The sequence below is a fragment of the Seriola lalandi genome, unplaced genomic scaffold (genome assembly GCF_002814215.2).
Source record: "Seriola lalandi dorsalis isolate HSWRI2012SDOR001 ecotype SW California unplaced genomic scaffold, Sedor1 jcf7180002054918, whole genome shotgun sequence".
In the NCBI taxonomy this organism is placed as follows: domain Eukaryota; kingdom Metazoa; phylum Chordata; class Actinopteri; order Carangiformes; family Carangidae; genus Seriola; species Seriola lalandi.
Window position 1 is genome coordinate 90,762 of NW_019525470.1, and position 25,755 is coordinate 116,516.

At 40.5% G+C, this 25,755-nt stretch overlaps 1 protein-coding gene across 1 annotated transcript in view; it reads right to left on the bottom strand.

Moving 5' to 3' along the window:
- Nucleotides 1–19,049: 19,049 nt before the first annotated feature.
- ncf4 (neutrophil cytosolic factor 4) overlaps nucleotides 19,050–25,755 on the bottom strand; it is a 28,580-nt gene continuing 21,874 nt past the window's right edge. Inside the window, exons 8-10 of the mRNA XM_023431203.2 lie at nucleotides 23,131–23,282; nucleotides 22,402–22,467; nucleotides 19,050–19,418 (exon numbers count right to left, since the gene is read on the bottom strand). Coding sequence (XP_023286971.1) covers nucleotides 19,211–19,418; nucleotides 22,402–22,467; nucleotides 23,131–23,282 — 426 coding nt within the window. The 3' untranslated portion in view covers nucleotides 19,050–19,210. The remainder of the gene's footprint in view (nucleotides 19,419–22,401; nucleotides 22,468–23,130; nucleotides 23,283–25,755) is intronic.

The window sequence follows — 25,755 nt, forward strand, 5'->3', positions numbered from 1 at the left end:
AAACTTTGATAAAACAGAGTCAACATCTTAGAGGAGACATTAAAAGAACATATTTTCCTCAGGAAAAAAGGAGCTTTATTGTTCAAAATGAATAAAAATCAAAAGAATACTGATCATGAACTCTCTGCTTTAAAGGTACCCTGTGGAGTTTTAGACCACTAGCAGCACAGTGGAGTAATGTTCGGATTAGCGGGTCCCTGTTTCATTTGAATCTTGTGATCTATTAACATGCACACAAGGACTCACATGTAAGGCCATGAGCATGTGGCTGGTGCGATACGCATTCTTTTATTAATTTTTTTTTTTTTTAGGGCATTTACGCCTTTAATAGACATCTGATAGTAGTAGCACACAGACTGGGGAAAATGAGAAAGAAAGGTGGGGACGTTGAAATTTATGGTCAGGACCTTAACTCCAGGCCTTCAGGGCCTCCCCACAATGCACCTTCCTGAAGGCAGCTTTGAGGCTTGATATGCCAGAAAATGTGGGGAAGAAGAAAGACTGATGGGAAAAAAAATCCACAGATATGGCTACACAATTATGATTTCAAAATGTTTTAAATTAAATTATTAACTCTAGAAATATTCAATATATTTATCAGGCTTCAAGGATACACACAGTACATTTTACAAGAAACTTTCCAGGGTAAGTTTCTTGGTACATTTTGCTTCTCTGTGATACTGTGAAACCAACAACAAAGCTTAACTGTGTTACCCTGAAAAGTAGCTTATTATTTGAATTCATTAAAATTATTAAAATATGATGGAAAAGCAGCAGGATCATATTTTAATAACAGTAAATCAGCACAGATCAGCTTCTGTGTTACCCTGCTCCTTCTTTCTTTTCAAATTATGCTCGTTATGCCTAATGCTCGTCACAACGCTTGGGCAGTAGACGTCACCTGCCTTCAGGTTTCAGCATGTAAGTTGCACAAATAAACTTATTAGAAAACACTTCCACTGTCCATTATCTACCCCTGCTCTAAGATTAAATGTAAAACTATTCAGTATGTTGTCTGTGTGGTGTGATTGAATTTCTTATATTAATTCTAATGTTTTGTGCTATTTCTACCCACAGAAAGTAACCTTTTTATGAGTAGAGTAGGAGACATTATGTTGACTCCAGCTCTTCATAAGGCTCTCATGGTCTGCTGATTCGGAAACAAAGCTCTGTTGTATTTTATGATGGCGACTGTTGGAACAGACACATCAGCTCTAACAAGGCGTAACAGGGTCTGACACGTAGGAAGTAGGAACAAAATATTCACTATGAGCCACTCACTGCACAACCATCTTTCATCAAAAGCCCAGAGTGCATTTTTTAAGAGTTGATGTCTATGTGCCTAAAGAAAATAAAAGGCATGGCACCGATATTCACACATAAAGTAAAACAAGATGCCCTCATACTTATTATTTTTCAAGTGTTGGCAGGATTGCCTTTATGAGGATTATCTGCCTGTGCATTTGTCAACACAGTTTCATAAAATAGCTGAAAACTCTGAGATGCTGCAGAGAGGAATTTGTCAAGATGGAAGTAAATCTGGAAAAGATTTTCCACAGCCAATTAAAAGGGAAAGAAGTCACAGTTTTAACCTGTAAAGAGTTTACAGAATATGCATGCATTCACAGTGCAGTGGGTTTTGCAAATAGACCGGACAAACCTCAATGCCTTCATGCACACAGGCTAACAGTTGGAGACGTCACAGTCGATGTCAAATCATCAGCTGTTCTGCAGGGTACAGCATCACAATTACTTTCTCTGTGAAGTGGCAATGCACTTTCAAAGAGAGTAAGGGAATTACAAGTGATGAAAGAAAAGGGTTCAGTGCACTGGGCAAAGTTAAAATAGACAAACTGTGACTCACATTTGATATATTTTTGCAGCTTCAGTATTTGCCTGCTGAAATTCGGCACATTCAGATGCAGCCCTTTCATCCAACTGTGTCATTTGTCAACCCTAAAAGTGCAGCCGTGGAGGAAAGCAGTAAACTGTGTTTGGATTGAGAGTGTGATTGATCTGCCGGCGGGCAGCCTCTCAGCGGGAGGTGTCAGCAGCGCCTGCCAGCCTCGCCACATTTTCGTCTGGCCATACCTGGAGAGAGTCAGCTTGAACCGCAGGGACACGTCAGATTGATTTTAGTTCACAGACCTCAGGCTTGTGTGTGTTTCATTCACCAGCAGCCTGTCTGTTTCCTGTTTCATATTTCACCAATAAACTCATGTTGCACAAGTGGTATGTCTTCACATTCACATTTTGTTAAGTAGTAGATTGAGTTGTTGACAGATCAAACCATTTGCTGTTTATCTGAGTATAAAATAAAGGTTGAAAGATTAATATTAATAATAGAGAATAAAACGATTAAAACACTGCAAAGAATCAATTTCTGAAGAACCAATCCTGGTGAAAAATGAAACCAGGTTTGACAGTCATCTACATGCAGGGCCTTCATTTCAGGTTCTGCTGGTGGAAGTGGTTTGTGAGCGAAAGATGATCTTTCGCCCATCAAGTCAAGTTGTTGATAGGGGATGAATGCACTTTGGCTAACTTCTATCCTTCACACAACCTGAGGGTATCACTAAAGATGAGTCTGTTTCCCTCTTCAGGATGTTTTGAAAGCGAAAGTGGAGCCTTTTCTGTCTTTCTTCTGGTATGTATACGGGCACACATGCACCCAGACATACACAAACACACCAGCGTGTTAACCTGCATCTGTCGACTCTTTAAGTGGAAATTTTAAAGTGGTGCAAGCACAGCTGCATGTTGACGTTTGTAGGAAAAGACACAATACAAAACACAGACATGGTAGCAGTGGAGAAACTCTTTGAACCATAACTGACAGATTTAAAGAGCTTTCATTACTTTTATATGTGAGATAAAAAAAACAGAAAATAGTCCCTTTTGTATTGTCTTGTGCTGAAAGCCACTGGGCGATTTGGAAGCTTAATTGGAGGCCATATCAAATGCTGAGTTTTGAATGTGTTTTACCACCTTCAGACAGCCAATGGTTCCTATTGAGGTCTATACAATATTCAAAAGGAAAAACCCTGCAGAGACTTCAAATCGTTACGTCAACCAAATTACAAAAAAATCATATTAGCATTTACCTCTTGCTGTATTTAGTCATAAAGAGAATATGAACAAAGTTTGGTACTTTGAATTTGTGCTGAGGAAGTTCCCACTGCTGTCTCTGCTGCGTCATAGCTGCCAATCCAGTGTCTGAAATTTGGAAGACTATAGAGAAAAACCCAATCAGTTTTAATGTGAGCTATATGCTGTATCGGGATTAAATTTATGATGATAGCAGGAAATGAAAACAGAAAAATACAGCTGTAAGATTCAGCTTTTGTGCAGCTTTAATCCTTCACTGCAGAAACATAATCTTGATGAAAAATGACTACACCTAAGCATTATTGCGTTGCACTACTAAAACTTGACCTGTGATCCAAGGTCAAATGTCATATAACATAATTTAAGCCGATTATGCAACGTGTCTCACAGTAACAAAGTATTAGTGCGAGTGGTCCTGATGTAAAGTGAACCTTTAGCAGTGTTACTGTCCAGCTCAGGGCACTGAGCTGAGACGACGATGGGATTTAAATTAAAGATCAAGTAGATGGTCGATGAAAGGTCAAAGTTAGGTTGTGACCTGGAAGGCATTTACAGAATCAAATGAACTAGGCATCTGTGCATGAAGGGCCATGGTGTCTTAGAACCAGAGAAAACAAAGCCAAAAAGCACAAACATACTGCACTGATGTCACTATTAACTGGACATTATAATTTGTTGATCCCTGGTGACTGTTACAGATCACTGTTGAAAAATAAATCTGTTTTATGATGTGGAAATGCTACAGTGAAGGTTTGGTCAACAACTTGGCGGGGTTCAGGGAAAGATCATAGTTTCTTACTTCGCTAAGGTTAAGGGACTTTCATTGCCATGGTTATAATAATAACCACTTGGTTGTGGTTAGGGAGGAATAAAATCTGTCATGGTTACAAGAAACTATCACAGGCAGTAGGTTGGAAACCTGAACAAAAGTCCAATGTTTTGTTGACCGGTCCATCCACTCTGACCTCCTCCCTTCATGGACTTTGTAGCTCAGTAATAACATTACACTACTTCCTCTTTCATTCCCATGAACAGACAGAAGAGTCACAATTCCTTTGGCCCTTATAGTGCTTTGTCACATGGTGCATTTTTTGTGGATTTGCTGAAACAACAAATACTGTTGTTTATTTTCAACAGTAACCTATTGTAACAACAATCGTTCTCCTCCCTGAGTCAACACATATTTATTTATTTAGCACTTGGAAAATAGTACACAACATCTGACATCCAATCTCACAGTGAGATTTGTGTGGATAAATGGAGGGGTAATGACACTGCTGTGGCTCACAGGCCAAATCTGGTCTGAAAAGCAATTTAGAGGAGGTGTACATTTGTACAGATCATATACCATCTTGCACAATGCTCAACATGTTCAATAAATCAAAATCTTTGTTTCCTATGCCAATGAAATTTAAAAAACAAACATTTATTCTTCCCTGAAAATCTGATTATATGCCGACGATAAGATTGTTTCCATGCATAAATGTTTTGGCCTCCTCTTGGCAGAAGGGGAACAGGGTTAACAGGCAGCTGTTGTGGTCACCAAATGGTTATACAGAGAAGACAAAAAATGATGATGATGTCGTGCCCTACTGACTCAAAACAACACAGTGTGTTTTGCTAACACACAATATTTGTACTATTATTAAGCATTTTTACATCTAATATATAAGAAAGTAGCACAACCTGTTCTCCGTTGCTTTTTTCCTTTTCTGATACTAAATGATACTAAATTCATCATATTTGTTTTCTGTTATTAGGCTTTTATTATCTTCAAATTACTGTAGGAAGGGGCTGTATCAGATAAGTCTGCCACATTACAGGATTAGTAATGGGCACGGTAGTTTACACACCAAAGAGCTCCATCATAGCCTGATAAAAGAAGCTGTGGATTCAGCTGTGTCACTGTGAGGCAAACCGCAGAAGCCAACTCAAACACACCTCGGTCAGGGGGCGCAGATCCTCAACCGCCCCAAACAACACTGAAGGTGTGAGTCCTTCAGTAGTTTATCCACACAAGGCCCATCAAGGGCAGCAGCTCTTTGTATGGGCAAACCCTAATTACAGTTTGGACCGTCATGAAAAAGCTTCCGCTCTGACATTAAATACAAAGTCACTGAAGTACAAAGGCTTTCATTTTTTCCTTTGTTTCAGATGCCAGCACAGCAGAAGGAGCGGAGGACCGAGGAGGAAACGGCGGAAAGATAACGGGATTTAGAAAGAGCCAGCAGAGAAAGAGAATTGGGCAGAGACAATGGTTGAGACAAAAATGGCACAGCGAGACAAGAAGACAGACAAGAATGAACAAAAAATGGAAACATGATAAGAATGATGGATTTAGAGAGAGGGAGGGGAAGAAACTCCACGTACACATCAGACGGGTGGAAATGCCATTAAGTTTGGATGTGGACAAAGAGATGAAACAGATCAGAAAAATGAAACACAAAGTTAATTCACAAACTGTATGAGCAAGTTTTCCCAGTTTCCACCTAATCTGGCGATATGGAAAAAGTGCTTGTGTGAGTGGAGGGACTTTTTCCGATTGTTTTCTTTTCTCTGTCACTTAAGGTTAACAATGGTCTATTCTGTGTTTCACTGGACAGGACACTGACACACCCACACCCATGTCTGACCACCGTCCAGAGTGTGTGTATGGGTGTGTGTGTGTGTGTGTGTGTGTGTGTGTGGGATATTTCTGGGGAGGTTATTCTGATGACAGTGGTGGTATGTGATGATGATAACAGTTTATTCTTATGCATGTATGTGTGTGACAAAGAAATCTGGCGTGTGTGTGTTCCTGTTTGTCAGAAGATTGGACAGACAGTTCATGCTGCAGATCCTGTGGAGGTGAGTGTGTATGTGTGAGTGTGTTTAGAGAAATGTCTGTGTGTTTATGGGTGCGTGTCCGTATATGTGTGTGTCTCCCACATAATATCCGCCTCTACCTTTGTACTTAGCCTCCAAATTTGTCTCTGTTTTGTCTCCAAAAATGGACATTTAAAGGATGAGAGAAGGATGACGAATGTCTGTCTCATTGTTGGGCTTTAACTGACATTTTCATTCCAATCTTCCAAATATAAAAGGCTTATAAATACATTTTAACTTTCAATAAATGTCAGTTTATCAATAAATCATACATTAATTTTTTTTCCAATATAAATACAACATTACAAAAGACAAAAGTTACTCTTTATCCAAATTTTAATGTATATTGTGTAATCTATATTGAATTCCCAAAAGCACAAATGTTAGTCCCATTATCAGAAATGTGGCATTTATATTGGTTTCATGTATTAATTTGATTGATTAATTTTAAGTTGTTACAGTCTCCTCAGCAGTCCACACAGATCTGATGTTTTCATCACTGCAGCTTGAGTAACATTTGTAAGTTCTACTATTGCAACACAACCAACGTTAGCATTAGCCAATAGCTTCCGCCACTGTTGTGTTTACAATACAAGAGGTTATAATGGACCCACTGAGCTGCGCTACCTCTTGAAGGCTCTACAGTGACTCTGTAGCAGAAAGTGATGAGACGGGCTGCCCAGACCAGGGCTAGCTGGTTAGCATGCTAACTTCAATATAAGACAAAGCAAAACAATAGGGTTGCTTTCCACCACTGGAGACTGCTCTTGGTGAGTAAAGGAATTGATACTGATGCTGAACTCTCAACATTTCTTCTACACTGGTAAGTAAACAGCTGTTAATGCTAAGGTTGGCTATGTAGCAATTTGACAAACTTACAAATAGCCCCTTTAAGTTGCTAATTTTCCCACCTCAGCCAAGCAACAACAGTGTCTGTGGGTAAAAACAGGTGGATAGAAAAGCATTTATCAGTAGTTATATTGTTTATCATTTTACCGATGTTTATTTAAATGTATTTCACTTTACTAACATATTATTAAAATAGTGTTCATCTGATTAAATTTTCCATTGGCTTTCATTTCATATTGTGAAAATCCACCTGATTGATTTATGGCACAACAGAATGGCACTGTTTTTTTCCAGCACAAAGAACTAAAGACGTCAACATTTCACTCCTCACATGTCTGCAAAGGGTCGTATAAACTTTTAGAGTGAAGTTGAAAACACTTAAAAGTTCATCCAAATAAAACCATCTTCAACTTAAAAACATTTTTCCAGCTTGACCCCTCTGGTATTTTTATCCTCTTCAAAAAAGAAAATTAATGACACTCATCCTTTGAAATGAAAGTGAAGACGAATGACAACGAAAGCCAGGAAAACAGCAATATCCTCTTGTCCAGCAGGAATCACCTTGGTTTACTGGAAATGTGCTTGTAAATTGGCGCGACACTATGACTGAAAACAACGTGAGCCAGAGTTTGTTTTTGGTACTTATTGGTTTTTTGGTTTTTTTTTTACACGCTAGAGGTCAAACCAGAAGCTAATACAATCCTGAGCCGCCAACATAAGATTGTGAAAAGCTACAAACCTATAGAAAAAGAGTTCAAGCGCTTCTCCTGGATTTTAGACTTCATTTCTCGTCTGAAGTTGATCTTTGATCTTTTCACAAAAATCCCCACGAACTTCATCACTCACACACACACACACACACAGACACACACACACACACAAAATAAACAATTTGACTGGCTTACTGTAATCCAGGAAAACAGATTTGTTACTGTAAATCTCCAGGCGTAGCCTCTTTTTATTGGTCATGTACATCAAAAGTCTCTCTGTTGCTTTTTTAACCCTCTCACTCTATTTTTTTTTTCTTTTTGATTCCTCCACCCACCTGTCTCAACCTCTTACCAACTTTTCTTTCCCCCCTTCTTCTAAGAGAGAGAGAGAGACAGAGATTTAAGATCCATGCAGCAACAAAAACACACCCCCTTACACCGACACACACACACACATACATACACAGTATCCTCGCACCAACATCTCAGGCCAACTTCTTGACAACAGACTCCCAGCAGTCTCTTGCCTCCTCCACAGCTTCATAATTGACCTTCTGTGTGTGTCTGGCCATCTGTGTGACTCCAGTCGCCTCTGTTTGAACATTTTCACTGCGAGTGATGCTCACTGGTTCGGCTCAACTTATCTTTCTTTGCCCTCTCTTTCTCCTTCTCTGGCTGCCTATCCCTTCAAACGCTCCGGGCCTAAATGGTTATGACAGTATTGATCAGTTTCTCCATAAAAACTCTCCTTCTCCTCCTCCTCGCTCTCTCGTCTGATGGAAAATTCCCTGCAGTATCATGCTGATTTACACAGTCATGCTCCTGTTCTGACTGCAATGTGCAATAAATCATATTTTAATCATTATCCAAAAACTAGAATTAGATTAATAGTACAATAAGAATTACATTCAGTTACTTTATCACAAGCACAACATTAGAAGCAGTAATGACGCATGCAGGAGTCAATGCCATCGTGCTGTAATGTTCTAACTGTATTTCTGCTACCAAACTCCCGGAAACACAAATGAAGCATGTACAAACAGCGGTAAAGGGTAATTCTGTTTGCTTTTCTTAGAATCCAATTTGCAGGATGCTGCTAATGGTAATGATGATAATGGTCCTGATGCTGATGACCTTGATTATGATGACTACGTTGATGAGGCTGATGTACGGTGCCTCTGCAGCACGCAGTCATCTGACCTCTTGAAACAGGCAAGATCAACAGCACCCCTCAGTGGCACGGATGGAAAAGCCAGGCGGAGAGAAAAGTCTTATTTCTGGGTTCACACCATGACATAATGATTTTAATTAAATAATGAAACCACTACACATACGGACCTTTGGGCTCTCGGTGACCGGAGGGATCACGTATCCACCACTCAAACATCCATCAAATCCTTCACCACTACCTCAGCACGTCATTAAAAGTAATCTAAACTTCCAGCATGAGGCTTTGTTTAAATAAAAAGAAAAATGTGTGAAGAAAACTGGTGAGTCCACGACCGATATGCAAATTCTACAGGCTTTTTTTTTCTGGCTGGTAGCACTCTTGATCAATTTTATCAAATTGAGTTTGGGATTTGGACTTTATTTGTATCTGTCATCATCTTATTTTTATCTTCTATTTTCTCTTGCTCTTTTTAGGACCTATTTATGTTCCTTTTCTATATTTAAACCTTTACATTACCTCATGTCTCTTTTCTTAATTGCTTTTATGTAATATGCTCAGAAAAATTTGTTTAAATTCAAAGCTGTTTTTGAGTCATTTTTAGAGGCGGTTTCAGATGGGTTCACCTCAGTTCTGATCAGTTTATCTAATAAAAGAATCAATTAATATCTATAATCAGATCACTTATTTTTAAATTACCTGGTGGTTGTTGGCCTGTTACAGTCTAATAACAATATAATTTAGTCTTTAACCATAAAAAAAAGGAGATTCAATTAATTTTCTCTGTAAAACATGAAAGATAATTACTTCTTTAAACTAATGGATTTTATAACAAATAACATCCTGGCTGGGTTTTTTTTTTTTTAATAATTGCAGTATCTCAATTAATTTAATGTCATATGCATCAAACATGATGATGACGATACTGAAAATAACCCCTGGGCAGCACGTTTGTGTCACACAACTCTTTAGCGCAGTTAAACAGCGCCTCCTTGTGTCATAAAAGTAAAACGTCAAGCCAAGCTCACAAGAGTGGAGTCATGATAATGAGTGGATGAGTTGCACTTATATTTAAAAATGATCAACGACATATTAGTGGAGTTGAGTGGAAGAATTAAAAATGAACTGTCAGTGATGTGGCAGAATTGTTAAATTACTGTTTATCTTGTTCTAATCTCACTGCTGCATTCTCCCAATTCCCTTTGCTGCATGTCAAATTTTAAATGCACTCATGTTTTATTCAATGTTTTGTAAGTCTGTCTGAGACATGAGGTTGTGTGTGTGCGCGAGCATGTGTGTGTGTGCTATCTGTATGACAGATCTCTACATGATCATAAATGAGGATGAGGAGGGTGAATGTCTGCCGACTGGAATAGAATGAGATAAAGATGGATTGAACTCATCACCAAAGACCAGGAGCAGACAGACAGTTCCATCTTTCACCAGCCTGTGTGTGTGTGTGTGTGTGTGTGTGTGTGTGTGTGTGTGTGTGTGTGTGGTCATACTGTACATACAAATTGAGACACCAAAACAGAAAAACGGATGTAAACACAAACATTCACACATCTACTTTTTCTTCTTTGTCTCTGTGTCACCAATAACAGTCATTCATCACTGTCTTTCATCACCAGAAACACAGCGCAACTCTGTCCTGCTCAAATGTAACCTGTGAAGCCTCACAATATGACAATATGTAAAATGTGATTCAGACGGTCACTGCAGCCATTAACAGCAATTACACTGATGACGCTGCAGTACCTCATGAAGACCAATGAGTGGCAGCGCTTCACAGCACTACATCTTAAATGTGATCCTCTGAATCCTCTGTGCAGAGGAGTGAGGGTTATTTTTGTCAAATTACTGAGACTCCTTATCAGATAAAAGATAAAGATGACGTTCTAATCCAGATCTCGATGTTGTGCTCTCCATATCAGGAGCTGTTCTTTGATATAACTCAACGTGTAAATATTGACACCGATGATGATACAGTGATACATATCAGCAGGTGATATAATTCACGGTGTAACTTTTTGAAGCACACAGTCTTTGCACGCCCCATTTTGCACTACAAATGGTCAGGTGTGCAGAGGCTTGAAAGGTGTGCAGCTACTTCCATCACGACTCATGTGTTGTACAACAGAGTGCAACACCGTGAATGTCTTTGAGAAGACACTGTCCAAAAGTCAACATTATCCTCATTTGCACAGCTGATCGTGTCTCACCTCTCTCTATAATGGCAGGTTTTTCGCCTCCGACTTTGAATGTGGTCATTTGTGACAGTTTTGCCTTTGGATGCCTTCAGTAAGATACTGAACAGTACAACCTAGTTTATTTGAAGTGTGGTCAAACCTTAAGACGGGTACTCCAGCGATTTAATACTGCACTTATATATAGATGATGGACCAGTGAAAATCAGTGTGGCAGAGGCTGAGATATGCTGACTTTTAGTCCCTAGCGTGGGTTAAAGCTTCAAAAACTGGATACTACAGTTCCCAAAATGCAACTCAATAGCGTCTTTTTTTAGACCCTCGCCTACTGTCACAGTTCCCGGGCAGTATTTCATGTCTGCCTGCTTTTTTCATGGTCATTAACTCTGCTATCATTTCAGATCCGGCTACTCTCACACACCCTGCAGTAACCCTGGTCTGTCTTGTTGTTCCCAGTCCCCACCAGCTCACCTGTACAATACCATCCCAGTTTCACTCACTCTCTGCCAGACTGTCTAACATGTTGTACCTTCTGTACAATTTTCAGCCTTCCTTCTGCCTGATCATTTGCCCCTGCCCGACCTTTATGGAATTTTTGCCCCTTTGTCCTTTTGCCTCTTCTCCTGTTCTTTTACTCTCCTGTTGCTGCCTCCCTCCTGCGTACTAACCATTGCACGCTTGCTTGCTTGCTTTGCCTGCAGGAGGTAATATTCCATCATCTGTGTCTCCGAGTCGTGCATTTGAGTCCTGCCTGTTTACTGAGCTGTGACAGCCCGCATCTTTCAAACTCCACACTTTCTTAATAAAGCAGACTTTAAGTTGAAAATTTTGAAGTCGCCAAGCCCAGGCTGAGATAAAATCATCATGGTTATTTTCTTCAGACTTTGCAAAGCTCCAGAACGACAGAAGGCATTATACAATTGTACTCACAGGGTGAGAAGTACTCCTCATGAGGAGTAAATTGAATCTGATGTGTAGTTTGGTGCCCCTTTAGGTGCTTTATAGTGTTTGTTGGCTGTGAGCATCTTGGCAAAGAAAGTGTTGGAATCAAACCTGATAAAATCCATTAGCGTTAACAGCAACATACTATATGATGAAAGCATTAACTTTACTATTGTTTACAGTGTGCATGTGAGAAGTCAGTGCATCAGAAAAAAGATGCTCGAGTAAACAATAATCAAACTGTGGCTATGTGTGAAATCACTTCCTGTTTAGGGAGATTTATATTTTATGTAAGGTCCAGAATTCTCACAATGGAACAAAGAGATGTAGAGTCCATGGCATGTACACTTCCAGCTACTGCTATCAATCCCACAATGCAATGCTCCATGTTTTAGACAAAATTACTCTTGTGAAACTGATTCATAAGCATCTGAAATCTCAATTCACTGTTCACTATAGAGGAAGCCGCCGAGTGTCTATGATTGAATGAGTAAACGAAGGAGTGATTTTGGACACAGCTTGAGAATATAGTGCCAACTGTAAACTTTACATTTTTACACACAGCAAACTAAAATAATTCCTTCTGGATTCATAACCTATTGCAATTTATTATCAGAGCTGTTGCTCGAGCCATCGTTCCACCATCCTCAATATACAGTAGATACTATTATGCACGGTGGAACAATAGTATCCATCAATACTGCACTTAAATTAGAGCGAATCTCCAAGCGCGTTGTCCCTTTTTCCCCAGTAATACAATGCTCAAAAAGAATACTATTGTACAGGTACATGTTCAACAAATGTTTAGCCCATCTTCTATAAAAAAAAAAAAAAAAAAGTCCAAAAAACAATTTTCAAAAGCTACATAAGTCAAAGTAATGGCAGGGTTTAGCTTATCAGGAAACTTTAAATGGATATCCTCCTCACTCCAAAGCCCTTCCAAAAGCAATTTGGATCGTAGAATAATGTGATTTTGAAAAAGCAATCTCCCAACACCAACTGCAATGAAAAACAGCCACAGCAGGAGCAGTAACTTATCATGATGTGATTTAACTACCCCTCGTGCTATTCTGAGTGGGTACCTACTGTTAATGGAAAATTGTTATTCCAGTAAGTGAAGATTTAAAATACTGGGCCTGCCAAATGAGAGAAGTAACGAGGGAGAGAAAAGAAGAGGAGGTGAGAGTAAGGTCAGGAACGTAAAGCACACAGTAAAGAAGAGTGGGGGAAATTACACCATCCACATGTTGGTAAATTTAGGCTGAGTCCCTTGCATCTGTCTACTTCACCAGTCACTCAGGAAGGTGAACAACCACCGACTCGAGGCACCTCTTCACATCTCGTTGGCATGAACCCCAGTATCTGCACTGATAGCGACACAAACAGTTTCTGCATGGAGATGTTTTCTAGCTGACCCCTCTCTCTAACTCACTCGTGGAGGGTGAAAAGAAGATTTCAGACTCTTTAGGGTATCACAAAAAATAGTGCCAGTTACTGTGGTAACTGGATGAAGGTATTTTTAGCTATTCTTCAGCACAGCTCTAAGGATGGTAATGTTAGTTTGTTGGTCCACTGCTTTAGTCCAGACTGAAATATCTCTACAACTGTATGATGGATCACTATGGAATTTTTTCACAGACATTCGTGGTGGCCAGAGGATGAATAGTAATAACCTTTAGTGATCCCCTGACTATTCCTCTTGCAAAGCCAGGAGAGTGACGTTTGTGGCTTTTGAATGAAATTTTGCATCAACTGTTGATTCATTTTATTCATTTATAATAAAATGGATTGCATAGAAATATGGTGATCTTCTGACTTCTCATCTAGTGCCATCACCAGGTCAAAATTTCAATGTGTTTAACATTTTGCTTTATGACCAAATGCTTGCAAAACTATCAGCCATCAGTGTACTTTGTGTTTAATGCTAATTTGCAACCGTTAGCATGCTAACACATAAAACTAAGATGGCAAACGTGATGCAGTACCTGATAAACGTCAGCAAGTTAGCATTTTCATTGTGAGCATGTTAGCATGCTGATGTAGGCATTTAGCACAAAGCGCAGTAGTGCCTGAGTGCAGGATAACAGAGCCACTAACATGTCTGTAGACTCTCTTTTCTCTTTACAGATTCTGTAAAGGATCGTCACCGCCACTAACTGTCGCACTAGACCCCCAGCATCTCAGACCAAAACAAATGCTTGGTCGGCCACACTTCCGGCCTCCGTCAGGCCGCCACAAACCCCCCTCCCCTCCTTCATACTTTCAGTCAACAAGATGTTAAAAAGCTCAATGAAAGCGGCCACAAAACACATAACCTAATAAATTTACCCTGCTGTGTACACGAGAGCCAACAAAAACAATAAAGCCACAACCGTTAGCCCATGCTAACATCGCCGCTATAAGCTCCATAGCAACGCTGACAGTTAGCCAGCTAACGATAGCAACAATTGCCATTCCTAATATGGGTAACAGCAAGTTAGCTAATGTTACCATGCCAAACTGTAGCCGGTTACTAATGAAAACAGACATGTTACAAGTTACTTACACATTGAGGAGAAGAAAAGCCAGTTCCCAGTAAAGCTGGAGCTCTTTAGCCGCTCGTAGGTCTCTCCATCTCGGTAAAGCCAGACCAGTATCGGCTCCAGAGTCTTGGATTTATCCACTGAAAATAAATGACACTGAAGGCGCCATAAAAAACTTTATGGATGTTTTGATGGTCCATTAGTCCAGTATTTGAGCCTGTAGTCCCCATGTCCAGTCTGTCTGTGCCTTGGTCTCATCTGAAAACGTGGTTACTTCAGTGGAAGAAATTCTGGATCTTCGCTTTCACCTGGATGCTGCTTACTGCTCTGTGGTATCTCACCTGTAGGCGGTGCCTGTGTGGGGAGGGCCAAAGGTTTGACAGGAGGGACTCACGTGCACTAACACGCACACGCACCAACATGCATGCACTGCCAGACCAGATTAAAAAACAAAAAATTGAGAAACTCAGATTACAACATTGAGAGGGGGTGTGAATTCCTTCTCTAAGATCAGGACGCCATTACTCCACTATATCTTTGCATGTATAATAGTTTGTTGTTTATTGTTCAGACATCTTGTTTTGTTGCAGAGAACTAATGTTGTGATGAGGTTGGATTCCTGCCCTGATCTCCTGACACACATAGACCTACATTCACCATACCTCTTTCCAGATGTTGCCATTGTGTCTCCCCATTTGAGTACATTCATCACTCCTGCTGTCTGTTCCCCGACAGCCTGTTACCTGGCAGAAATATTAAATTTTTTTCATCAAAGCGCTGTACAAAAGACGTACAATCCAAGCCAGGGTGGATCAAGGAGAAGCCAATTGAGTAAAAGTGCCACAACACTCAGTTTCATGTTCCACCAGACATGAGTGCCTCAAGCTCGCTGGTGCATGCAACAAGGCATAAGTGCATAGGAAATGGAAAGGCTTTTTTTTTTTTGAGAGAGAGATAAAGAGAGAGAGCATTTTAGTTGAGGTGGTACCCTTGGAAGAAGTAAATCTTGAAAGGATTTTTGAAGACTTTTCACTGAATTTTCAATAAGTTTCAGATTTCTGAGTATGATTTCCTCCGTCCGACACTGTGCTCAGGTTGACAAGCCTTCAGTGCAGCGCGGAGACACCCGGAGTATCGGCAGGGATCTTTCGTCTTTCAGCTTATCATCTTCAGGGGTCCACGTCGAACCTGGAGATGCTAGGTCCAAATATGTCACATTAACAGATCGGTTGATCTGCAACAGTCTACAGGTCTCGACCCTTCACAGAGCTCTGCTGATACCTTAAATAGACCTGACCCTGGCTGATTTATACAGAACTCACAATTTAGAGACATACATTAAATAGAATCTAACTGAAAATGTAAAATAAAATGAAATTTCATTCCTTCTAACTCTGTGCTACTTAAGCATGTGCCCCACGTTTCATCGACTATTAATGGTGCAGGGCTGGTTCACAGGCTTACATGACTTTGGCCCTAATGACATTCATTATGAGCTTAATTAGATGTACAACAGGCAATCGTGGCAGCAAAGACGAATGTTGATAATTAAATTCTGGGCAAAGGTTGACTAGAGAACATGCTACTTAGATAGAGTCTGCCCTCTCTCACCGAGTAGGTTATGAGGCGTGGAGAGGCTGAGGATGACAGACAGAGAGATACAGAGCGTGAAAGTGACAGAATGTCAAACAGAGCGGCGAGGTCAGATTGACAGACAGAAAAAATACAGACACATGGGAATAAAATGTTCTCCAGCAGATGATGCAGTCGCCCTCAGTGATATGATTAATTATCTGCTCAACAAAACCTGCCCTGTATTCTGGCAAATTGTGTACTTTGACTGAAGCATTTCATTCACCCCTTAAGTGTAATTTATTGCCAAAACACACTGCGAAAGCAAACAATAGTATTGCTCTAAATTTAGTTGTTGAGAAAATGGAGATATCATCTTGTAGCAGATTCACCCATATTAGCTTGAAGTGGCACTTTGATAAAGTTGGCCCTTTGATTTTACCTTTTAAAGCCTGAACATATGTTAGGTCATTCAAGTCATCGTTCAATGGCACTCTCATGTCTGAATGCTATATGAAGCTACCGCCAGAAGCTAACTAGCTTAGCTTAGCACAAAGAAGGGAAACACAAGGTAACAACACCCATGAAGCTCACTCATCAACGTGTTTTATTTCAATTGTTTAATGTGGTTTGAAGGAGGGTTGTGCTGGACTATGTCTTGGCCGGGTCCAGTGACTTCCCGGAGTCTCCAATCCAAGCGTGGTGACAGTGACCCCAGAGAATCACCGAACCAGAAGGTGGATTTTGTTACGTTTGGACGGAGCCAGACTAGCTGTTTCAGTGTTGATAAACAGGTGCAATCCATCAAATCAAAATTTCTTAGCAGCAGAGTATGAACAACGTTTCAAAGATCCCTGTGGCTTTGAAAGTATGTCGCCACACTCCGTCACAAAGTTTGCTCCGTCTAGTTTAATTTTAAAAAACATTGTGGAATTTACCTTTAAGGCTTAACTCAAGGAGATTGTTTCTACCTCTAAAGAAACCCCAGAACGACAACCGATGTGCCACATTGCCCATCAGTAAGCAGTGTCCTCGAACACGACCCGAAGTCTCACCTGCTCGCTCGGTGCTAAGTTGCCCTGAATGAAAGCATCAGCTAAATGAAAACATGAGCGCAGGATGACACCACGGCGGCTGCGGTGGGCGCCGTCCCCATTATAACAACAAAAACAAAGCAGTGACTTTTGAGTGACACCACAAAGTGTTTATTTCACTACAGCTCTGCCAATGTCAAACCAGTGTCACTGCGCTTATCAGACACTGGAATTATCGCTTTTTAAAACTGAAAAAACCAACAGATGTAATTGGAAACAGAGTAATGTGTATATAAAGTTATCACAGACAAACTGGTTTATCAAGGACGTGTCTCCTTTATCCATTTAATTCCCCCCCGCACTGATGTGATTTACCCTGAGATTTACACTCAGATAAATCAAAGCGTGTGCATGTGTGTGTATTTACATGATTGTATTTGTGTGTGTTTGTGCTTTCAGCCCACAGGCATCGATACAGCCTTACAGTTTTTGCACACGGCGTAGCAACATAACATTTCTGTACGAGTGAATTCTAGTGATGTGCATCCACATCAGTGCCATGTAGGGCAGTGCGCTGTGTGCTTCACAGGATCAGGATCATCACCAAAAAAACCCATTAACACCTGAAAAGAAAAACAGTATTTACACCAACATCTGTCCAGGGATCACATCTGTATTTTAGGATAGAGAATTAACCCTGTTTTAGCTGTTATGAAACAACTGTTGTTTTGGTACACTGTTCTAAAATAGGTTGGATTTCTCCCTTTAGTTAGCAGTAACATCTCTTCTCAGTTTAAAGTAGCATAAAAAGATGTAAATTTGCTGTCGAATCCAATCCGTCACAATATCAACAAGCATAATTTATGTCCGGATTTGTCATATTTCCATAGTTAACACTTACTCCCAGAAACAAAACACAACACACACACACACACACACACACACACACACCAGAATACTCAATAGAATGAGTGTTTACACTTAAATATGGGCGAGTATCAGTCACCACTGGTACGATAAGCAACTTTTAAAGATGCATAACTTCCACAGTGCCTGGGAGAGGTTGTTAAAAAGGAATATGAGGGGAATAACTTTGCATTAAAGATGAGGAAAAACTGTCCTGCCAGCAAAGGCAATATCTGAATTTCCTGAGGCGAGTGTGAATGAAATGCAGACACACAAACAAAATGTGAATGTACGGCGTGAGTGAGACAGAGCCAGGGGAGGATACAGTACACAAAAACATAGCACTCTTTTTCATTACCATTTAAGGGTCCAATTTTAAGTAAAAAGTTTCACCCGTGGCACATAATTATCACAAAAAAGATGTAAGAATTGATCAATAGTCAATGATTTTTTGTTTTGGGAAATGTCGTTGTTGTGTTTTAGTCCTGTAGTCTTGAGAGGGTATGAGTGTGATGAATGATTGGGCAGGAGGCAGTTTGACATCATTTTAAAACATGCCAGTTAATGTGAGTATTCATAAAGCAGTGGCTGCTGCAGATCAAGTGGAGAAACTTTGGTTTGCTCTTAAGTTAAAAGTCAGCGCAAATAGAGTTGCAACAAGAGTGGACGTCCATTCTTAAACATATGAAGAAAAATATTCTCAATTTAAAGTCCACTTACCGTACTTAGCTATTCCCATGGCTTTTAACCACATCCCCTGTCCGTCTTCCCCATTTTAAGCTATGACATGTCAGGAAAAAATGAATAATGTCCTTCTACCACCCCAGAATCCCAAGGTGATGTCTTCAAATTGCTTGTTTTGTGAGAGCAACAGTGCAGTGATTCAGTTTTCAGTGATATGCGACAGAGAAAAGCTGCATATCCTCAAACTGGAGAGGCTGGAACCAGCAAATATGTTTTGCTGTATAAATTAAAAAGCTTTTATTTGTAGCTACATTATTTGCATTTGTTCGTACTCCTGCTGTGATTGAAATGTTCTGTATGTGATGTCTTCTTCACCCTGAGGCTCCCACGCTCACATCGCATACAGCAGGCTGTACACTTCTCCGGCCTTCAGCAGCTGAAAGCAACAACTTCCAATAAAAACAAAACTAGGATGCAAAGTGTAAAAGTGTCATTAAATGAGTTTATTACTAAGTGAAATGCATTGACCGTTAACTGGCACAACAGTGAAGACACAGGCAACAGTTACAACATCAATCGTGGGTTCAAGAACTAAATACTAAGTGTCTTCTGTACTTCCATTGAATTCCACTTTGCTTCTCTCTCAGGCCTCGGTGTTGTAAACTGAAAGATCAGAGGCCATGGTCACATGCAGCTCCCACGGAAACTGATTGACAGGTCTCTTGACTTTACCCTGCTGACCTCTGCTCTCCCTGATCATCAACTGGACGTCCTCGTCGTCGAGGATACGGATGAGGTCGCCTTCGGGGTCGCGGTAGTTCAGGGTGACGTCTTCCTCCTTGAAGACGTTTCTGAGAGACACGGACAGGCAGACAGGGATTTCAGACTCTGGGTGTTTTCAAGCAGTTTCAACCTCAGACATGTTTCTCTTTTTTCTTTTTTTTTTCTTTTTTTTCAGTTCATGAAATCACAGCAGTCAGACTCAGATTTGAGCCAATGCAATCAAACAGAGATTGAAGAAGTTACAAAACATTTAAGTTTGACCATGTCTAAAAAGGAACTAAAAAGAGGTCAAAGTTGTTTCATGTAAAATTATAACTTTAATAAATAATCATTACATGTTGTAAATAAATTTGAATAAAGTTTTTGAGGTTCTTGTTATGCTCTTACTGTGCACTTCTTCTACCTGATCTCCTTGCACTTACTGACTAGATGTAGCTCTCCTGCTGCACCGGAGCTCTAGTGATGTCACTCACTTGTAAGTCGCTTTGGATAAAAGCATCTGCCAAATGACTAAATGTCAATGTAGATGTAGAAAAGCACGAGAGCCCAACTGAACTGAAGCTTTCAACATGCTCAAAAAGCAACAACCTCTCTGTATTTTCTTATTTTGTCTTTCTTTATTTATTCATTATTGTTATTTTATTATTAATGTGCGTGGCTCTCATTGTTCTACGAGAATAAACTTGCTTTTTATATGTTTCTTTTATATTAAATGGTTGATGTACTTTAATGTTGAGACCAGCATTAGAAGGAACACCTGCACAATTTTTCCAGTGGAAGAAATGACTGCCCGGCATGGCTTTTGTTGATATATTACAGTTTAATTAAAAATGTGCCTGTGAGAATTATCACCAAGAAAACATGAGCTGGATGAAAGGAAATGGGTAATAAGTGCAGATAGGAAGTTTGACAACTGCAACACCTTCTCTAAAGTCAGTGTTTTTCACGAAACAGACTCTAACTAACGTTTGTTTGCAGGAATTAGTTAAGAGCAAAAAAACTGAAATGAGAGACAGTCACAGCTTTTATGAGTTTTTTCGATTGGCCTCCTGGAGGCACAACGTGACGAAGTATTACATCTGATGAAGGACAAGCACAGACAGATTCAGTCACTTCCTGCCACCAGCCATGGAGAAACAAGTGGCATTTACTATAGAAAACTTCCACATAGACATTTCAGTAGCAGTAAAACCACCAAAATCCCTTTTCTGCTGCTGGTTTTGTTACAGCTACATATCTAATTGTACATATTATTATATTATTATTATCTATTCTCATTTTGCAGTTTTCTTTTCTTTGCACTGTCCACTACTGTCAACTGTCTTTGCTGCTGTAACACTGCAAATTTCCCCACTGTGGGACTGATAAAGGATTATCTTATCTTTCACACTACTGTATAATGAACATTTAATGATATGATAACAATATATATGATTACACACTATGCAGACTCAAATATAATAGTGTTTGGCAGAGCTGATAACAGAAGCATCAGCAGCATCGTTGGAGAGACTCTCTCTCTCTCTCTCTCTCTCTCTCTCTCTCTGCTTGTACCAGCTGATCACGGATGGATAGTGTGATGGAGTGTCAGAGTAATAATGTTAATGATAGGATGTGTTAATGATAATGAGGAGAAACCAAATCAGTAATAATCACACGCCAGTGTGATGTGACACTATCTGACAGTTTATCACATGAATTCCTTTTATTCCATTATAGTCTCATTTATAGTTGAAACAGGTTATTGTATATTTATTTACTACATTATGTAAAGCAGGTTGTTCGGCGATGTCTGCAGTTGCTTCACTCTCTTCTCAGATTCTTATCTTCCTGCTCCTCCTCCTCCACCACCCTCTACTCCCCCCATCTCTTCATACCCCCCCTCCACTTCTATCAGTGCTAAGCCATATTAAAACTCAGGACCAGGGTCTCATCCATCTTACTCCAGGGCACAATATGCCTGAACACAGAAAAACAATAATGAGCAGATAAGCGGCGGAAATGAACTGATTATGAATGGGGGAGGGGTAATCATCGTAGCGTTCACCTATCTAAATTACCAGATAATGAGAGATAGAGGGAGAGGGAGAATGAAAGAGAAAAAAAAAGACAGGGAAGAGCAGATATGATAGTGTAATGACCATATGCATCCGGTGATGGTGGTGCAGTGGGAAGGAGGGGGGGGGGGGGGGGGGGGGGGGTCGGAGGTCCTACAGGAACGAATCTGACGAGCAGTTGATGATTGGCAACTGGCAATTTGCAGGTTTGCAGTGCAGAAATATGCTGTCGCTCACTGCAGGCTGGTGACTTAATGGACTTCTACTCATCCGTGTTCACTGCAAACCTCAAACACAAACTAGTGAGGGAGGGGAAACGCACAAAGGTCACCAATCACCTTCGATCATCAGCACATCTCAGGAAGAAACACCAGATAAGAAAATGTTTTTCCGCTGTGCACGGACTCGAGAACAAAAAGCTCTGATTCATGATTTGAATCGTAATTTTTTAAAGCCAAATCTGTTGAAAAGACTTTGATGAAACAGGTCAAACACTTCAATAATGCTTCACAAAGCAGAGGTTAAAGGTTAGCACTCAGCAGTTAGTAATTTGTCACTGACAGCACAGAGAACCAGAAGCGGGAAACTGAGGTTCGTATAAGATTGTTAAAGTGATTATGATAAAATGTGATGGTTTACATGCAAAATGTTCCACTGACTTTCCCTCCACGCTTTCATCAAATATGTCAGCTTTGTATTCCATTATCACATTTTTTTGGGGGGCTCACCAGGAGGTGTGAACTCACATACAATCATTTCCCCCCCTGCACAACTAAACAACAGTCCACTCTTAACACCCCCAAAAAATGATTCTCACATTTCCTTTCAATCATTAATTCCCACCTGGGTGTAAATGCAATAAAAGGAGGATGTAAAACACACGATTTTAAATGTCCATCAAAGCCTCGAGTTTCCACTTGAGCAGAACGAAATAAGTGAAAAGAAGGTGAGAAAACAATCTGAGGCAACATTTATTTCACAAGGACAGACCCACCTCATACGAGACAGCAACTCCTTGTACGTTGGCTGAATGGTGATGGCCTCTTGTACACACACATCTCTGCAAACAGGAGCAACACAGTCACCTCCTTAAAGCACATCGATGCAACTGAATTCACACTCAAATGTTACCAGATGTGTAACAAGCGATTTAACCAGCACATTCAATAAAAGTTTTAACAGTTTGATAAAATAAAAAAACAACAAACAAACACACACATCTGAATGAAGGCAGTTAAGATTTAAAACTCCATCAACAGTGTAGAATTGCTTTGTGCGCAGCATTCGCACAATCACAATTCAACAGCTGAACTGAGGTGGAATGATTCACTTTTTTGACTCGAGGGAAAACAAGTTACAATCTAAACCTTTAAAAAGGTCTTTTTAGCGCTAGTTTGGATAAAACTACAGTCGATCACATCCGTCCTGACGTCTGGTGAACATTTACTTAAAGAGAAGAGAAGCTTGAGTTACTACAAACTCAATTTTCCCCACAATCTGTCCGGTTGCTTATGACGTCCACACAGTAGAAGGTTTAGATTGTAACTTGGGGTCGTGGGGTCACTGGAAGTATGTGGATCCAGAAACCTAAGCATGAAATCATCGCTTTGTCTTTAAGACTCAACTCATCCTCAGTGTAACGTCAGACACATCAATCTGAATATCAAATCTCAAATCTACTTTCACACACACTCACAGACACTCACAAACACACAGCACAGACCTGGTGTCGACCCCAGAGGGGGTGAGCAGGAAGCAGCGCAGACAGCTGTAGGTGTGGCCTCCACCATCACCTTCTGAGTCACTCTCTGGGAGGGGCTTTATGATCTTCACAAAGGATTCTGGGAAAATACCTGTCTGATTGTTGACTGTGCCCTGAGGAGAACGCAACAGAAGAGAAGGAGAGGATAAACCGTCAGGGTCTCGGAGGACGCTGTGATAAGGAGCTGACGGTGAGACGAGTTGGTGATTTAAAGGAGAGAAACAAGAAAAGCAGCATGGAGGTGCATCTGGAGACGAGTTTTCCTGACTAATTAGCCTATTCATAATATGCCGCTGATGTTACAAGCACTCGACACAACCATACAGCCTTTTTTCTTACTACACCCCAGGTGTCTGAGGCTGTTCAGTCTGCAAAAACACATGCAGAGACTATTTCATAAAGCATCCAGCACTCTCACATGTTTTCAGCAGAACGAGGCAACAGTTTATGTAGAAAGGAAGCAGCCATCTTACCGGGCCAGAATGTATAATTTGGGCTACAGAAAAGAGATGAGAACATCCCGTCGCTCCTGAGATGTCGTACATTCACCCTGTTTAGTCAAGCGCTGCTTAAATTGTGTGAAATTATACAATTCAAGCATCTAAAGTTTCTCATGCTGCAACTCAAAGGCATTAGTTGTAAAGATGTTGTAAAAGTTACTGCAAATAAAGATTTGAGGAAGGAACGGACAGATTTTATTTTCTGATCATTTTTTAGCAGCTGAAAAGAATGCAATGATGTTTGAAATAGATTCATGAGAAACAATCAGCAGACCTGCACTCAAAATAAAAAACTTGGGCACCTTGAGAAACACAATTTAATGGTCAAAAATAATACAACTGAGGCCAATATATCCTGACATGTAGTCCCTTAGTATGGCATCCTACACTTCCCATGATGCAACTTAATAGTGTGTTTTTATTTCGACTCTGGATGCCAAGAAAACACAAACCCATGACCCCGAGCTCTTCGTTTGTTTGGTTAATATCACTCTAGTGAAGTAATGTCATGAAAAACCTTCATCTGCATCACTGCAGCGTCTGGAGACGAAGTCAGTTTCTCACTGGCAGCTCTGCAGCCGCTACTGATCAAAGCGTTTCTCATTTCCTCCGGGAATCCTGAAACTGTCGAGGTCTCGCTTCTTTGGTGCATTTGAAACATTTACCTTGATGCGCCAGTCTGCCAGTTGGATTTGTCACGTTTGCCACCCACAGCCACTCTGTCTACGGACTAATTCAAAGGCACCCAGTCAACTTTTCACAAGTTCTAAGTGTTGCATTAACCTCACCCAATCCCAAACCAAACAAAAAAAACTACTAGGGTGGATGCAAAGTTGCCAAAAAAGAACAACGAGATAGTGTTTGCAGTGTTGCATAAGAATAAATAGATTATCAGCCTTTTACTGTTACGATTTTTAGGATCTCTGTAGCAAGCTAAGGGCAGGATAAGTGCATCCTCCTCCTCCATCAGTGTTGATTCTCACTCTCCCTCTCTCCCACCACATCAGCGTCCACCTCGTCTCTCTCTCTCCCACTCACCCACTCCCGGCTTCTCTCTCACACTCCATCTCAACACCTCACACATTTTCATTAAACACGTTTCCTGACCTTTCTTTAAGTGCTCTGTGACAAAGCAGAATTTCTATGACAACTATTTGCCCGCACCGATGTTCCTCTGCTGCGTTTTTATGTTGAGCAGCTAATTAAAAATGTCCCACATCCCCTTTTTGGATAGCAACGACATACACGTGACACTCGCAGTGTGTAATCAGGACATTTTGTTCATTAAGTAATTGTTCCTGTAAAGGAAACTGGAGCAGGGCACCTCCAATCACACTAGTTACGGTACTTTGTGGTCACTGTACTGTTCTGCTGCTGTGGGGATGACACAATTTTCTTTTTAAGTTTTATTATATTCTGTAATTAACTTTTTGGCTGCTGCAACTTGCGAAGGAACTGTTTTGTGTATTTCCTTTGCCAATTTGAAACATTTGGCAAGATAAAGACACTCAATAAAAAAGATTTATAAATATATATTACATTTTATATTATATATTTTGTTTAAATTAGATGATTAAATAAAGCAAAATGGAAATATACACTCCATGTACTGTATGCGTTGGACACCTAAACAGTATCACATCCATGGGATTTGTGAACATGTCAAGCCAAAACCATGGGCATGCATCTGCAGCTATACCGACCTCCACTGTTCTGGGGGAGGCTTTCTGCAAGACTGACTCTGGATCTGTGGCTGCAGGAATCCAGCCACAAGAGCGTTAGTGAGACTGGGCACTGACGTTGTTCCAGTTCATCTCTAAGGCGTCAGACAGGGTCAAGGTCAGACGGGGTCTGTGCAGGCCAGTCAACTTCTCCTACATCGAACCGGGAGAATCTTTGTTTTTACAACCTCATAAGTTCATATAAACCGACCCGTGGACGTGCACGACGGATACGACAGCAGGTGTCTGCAGATACGCTCCACGTGCACAGTATGCTGGTGTAGTTTTTGGGCTGCATGAGGACCGAGGTCCGTGCAGTGTCTTGTGGTGAAGACAAAATGTCCATATAATTTTGGCCATCTTTT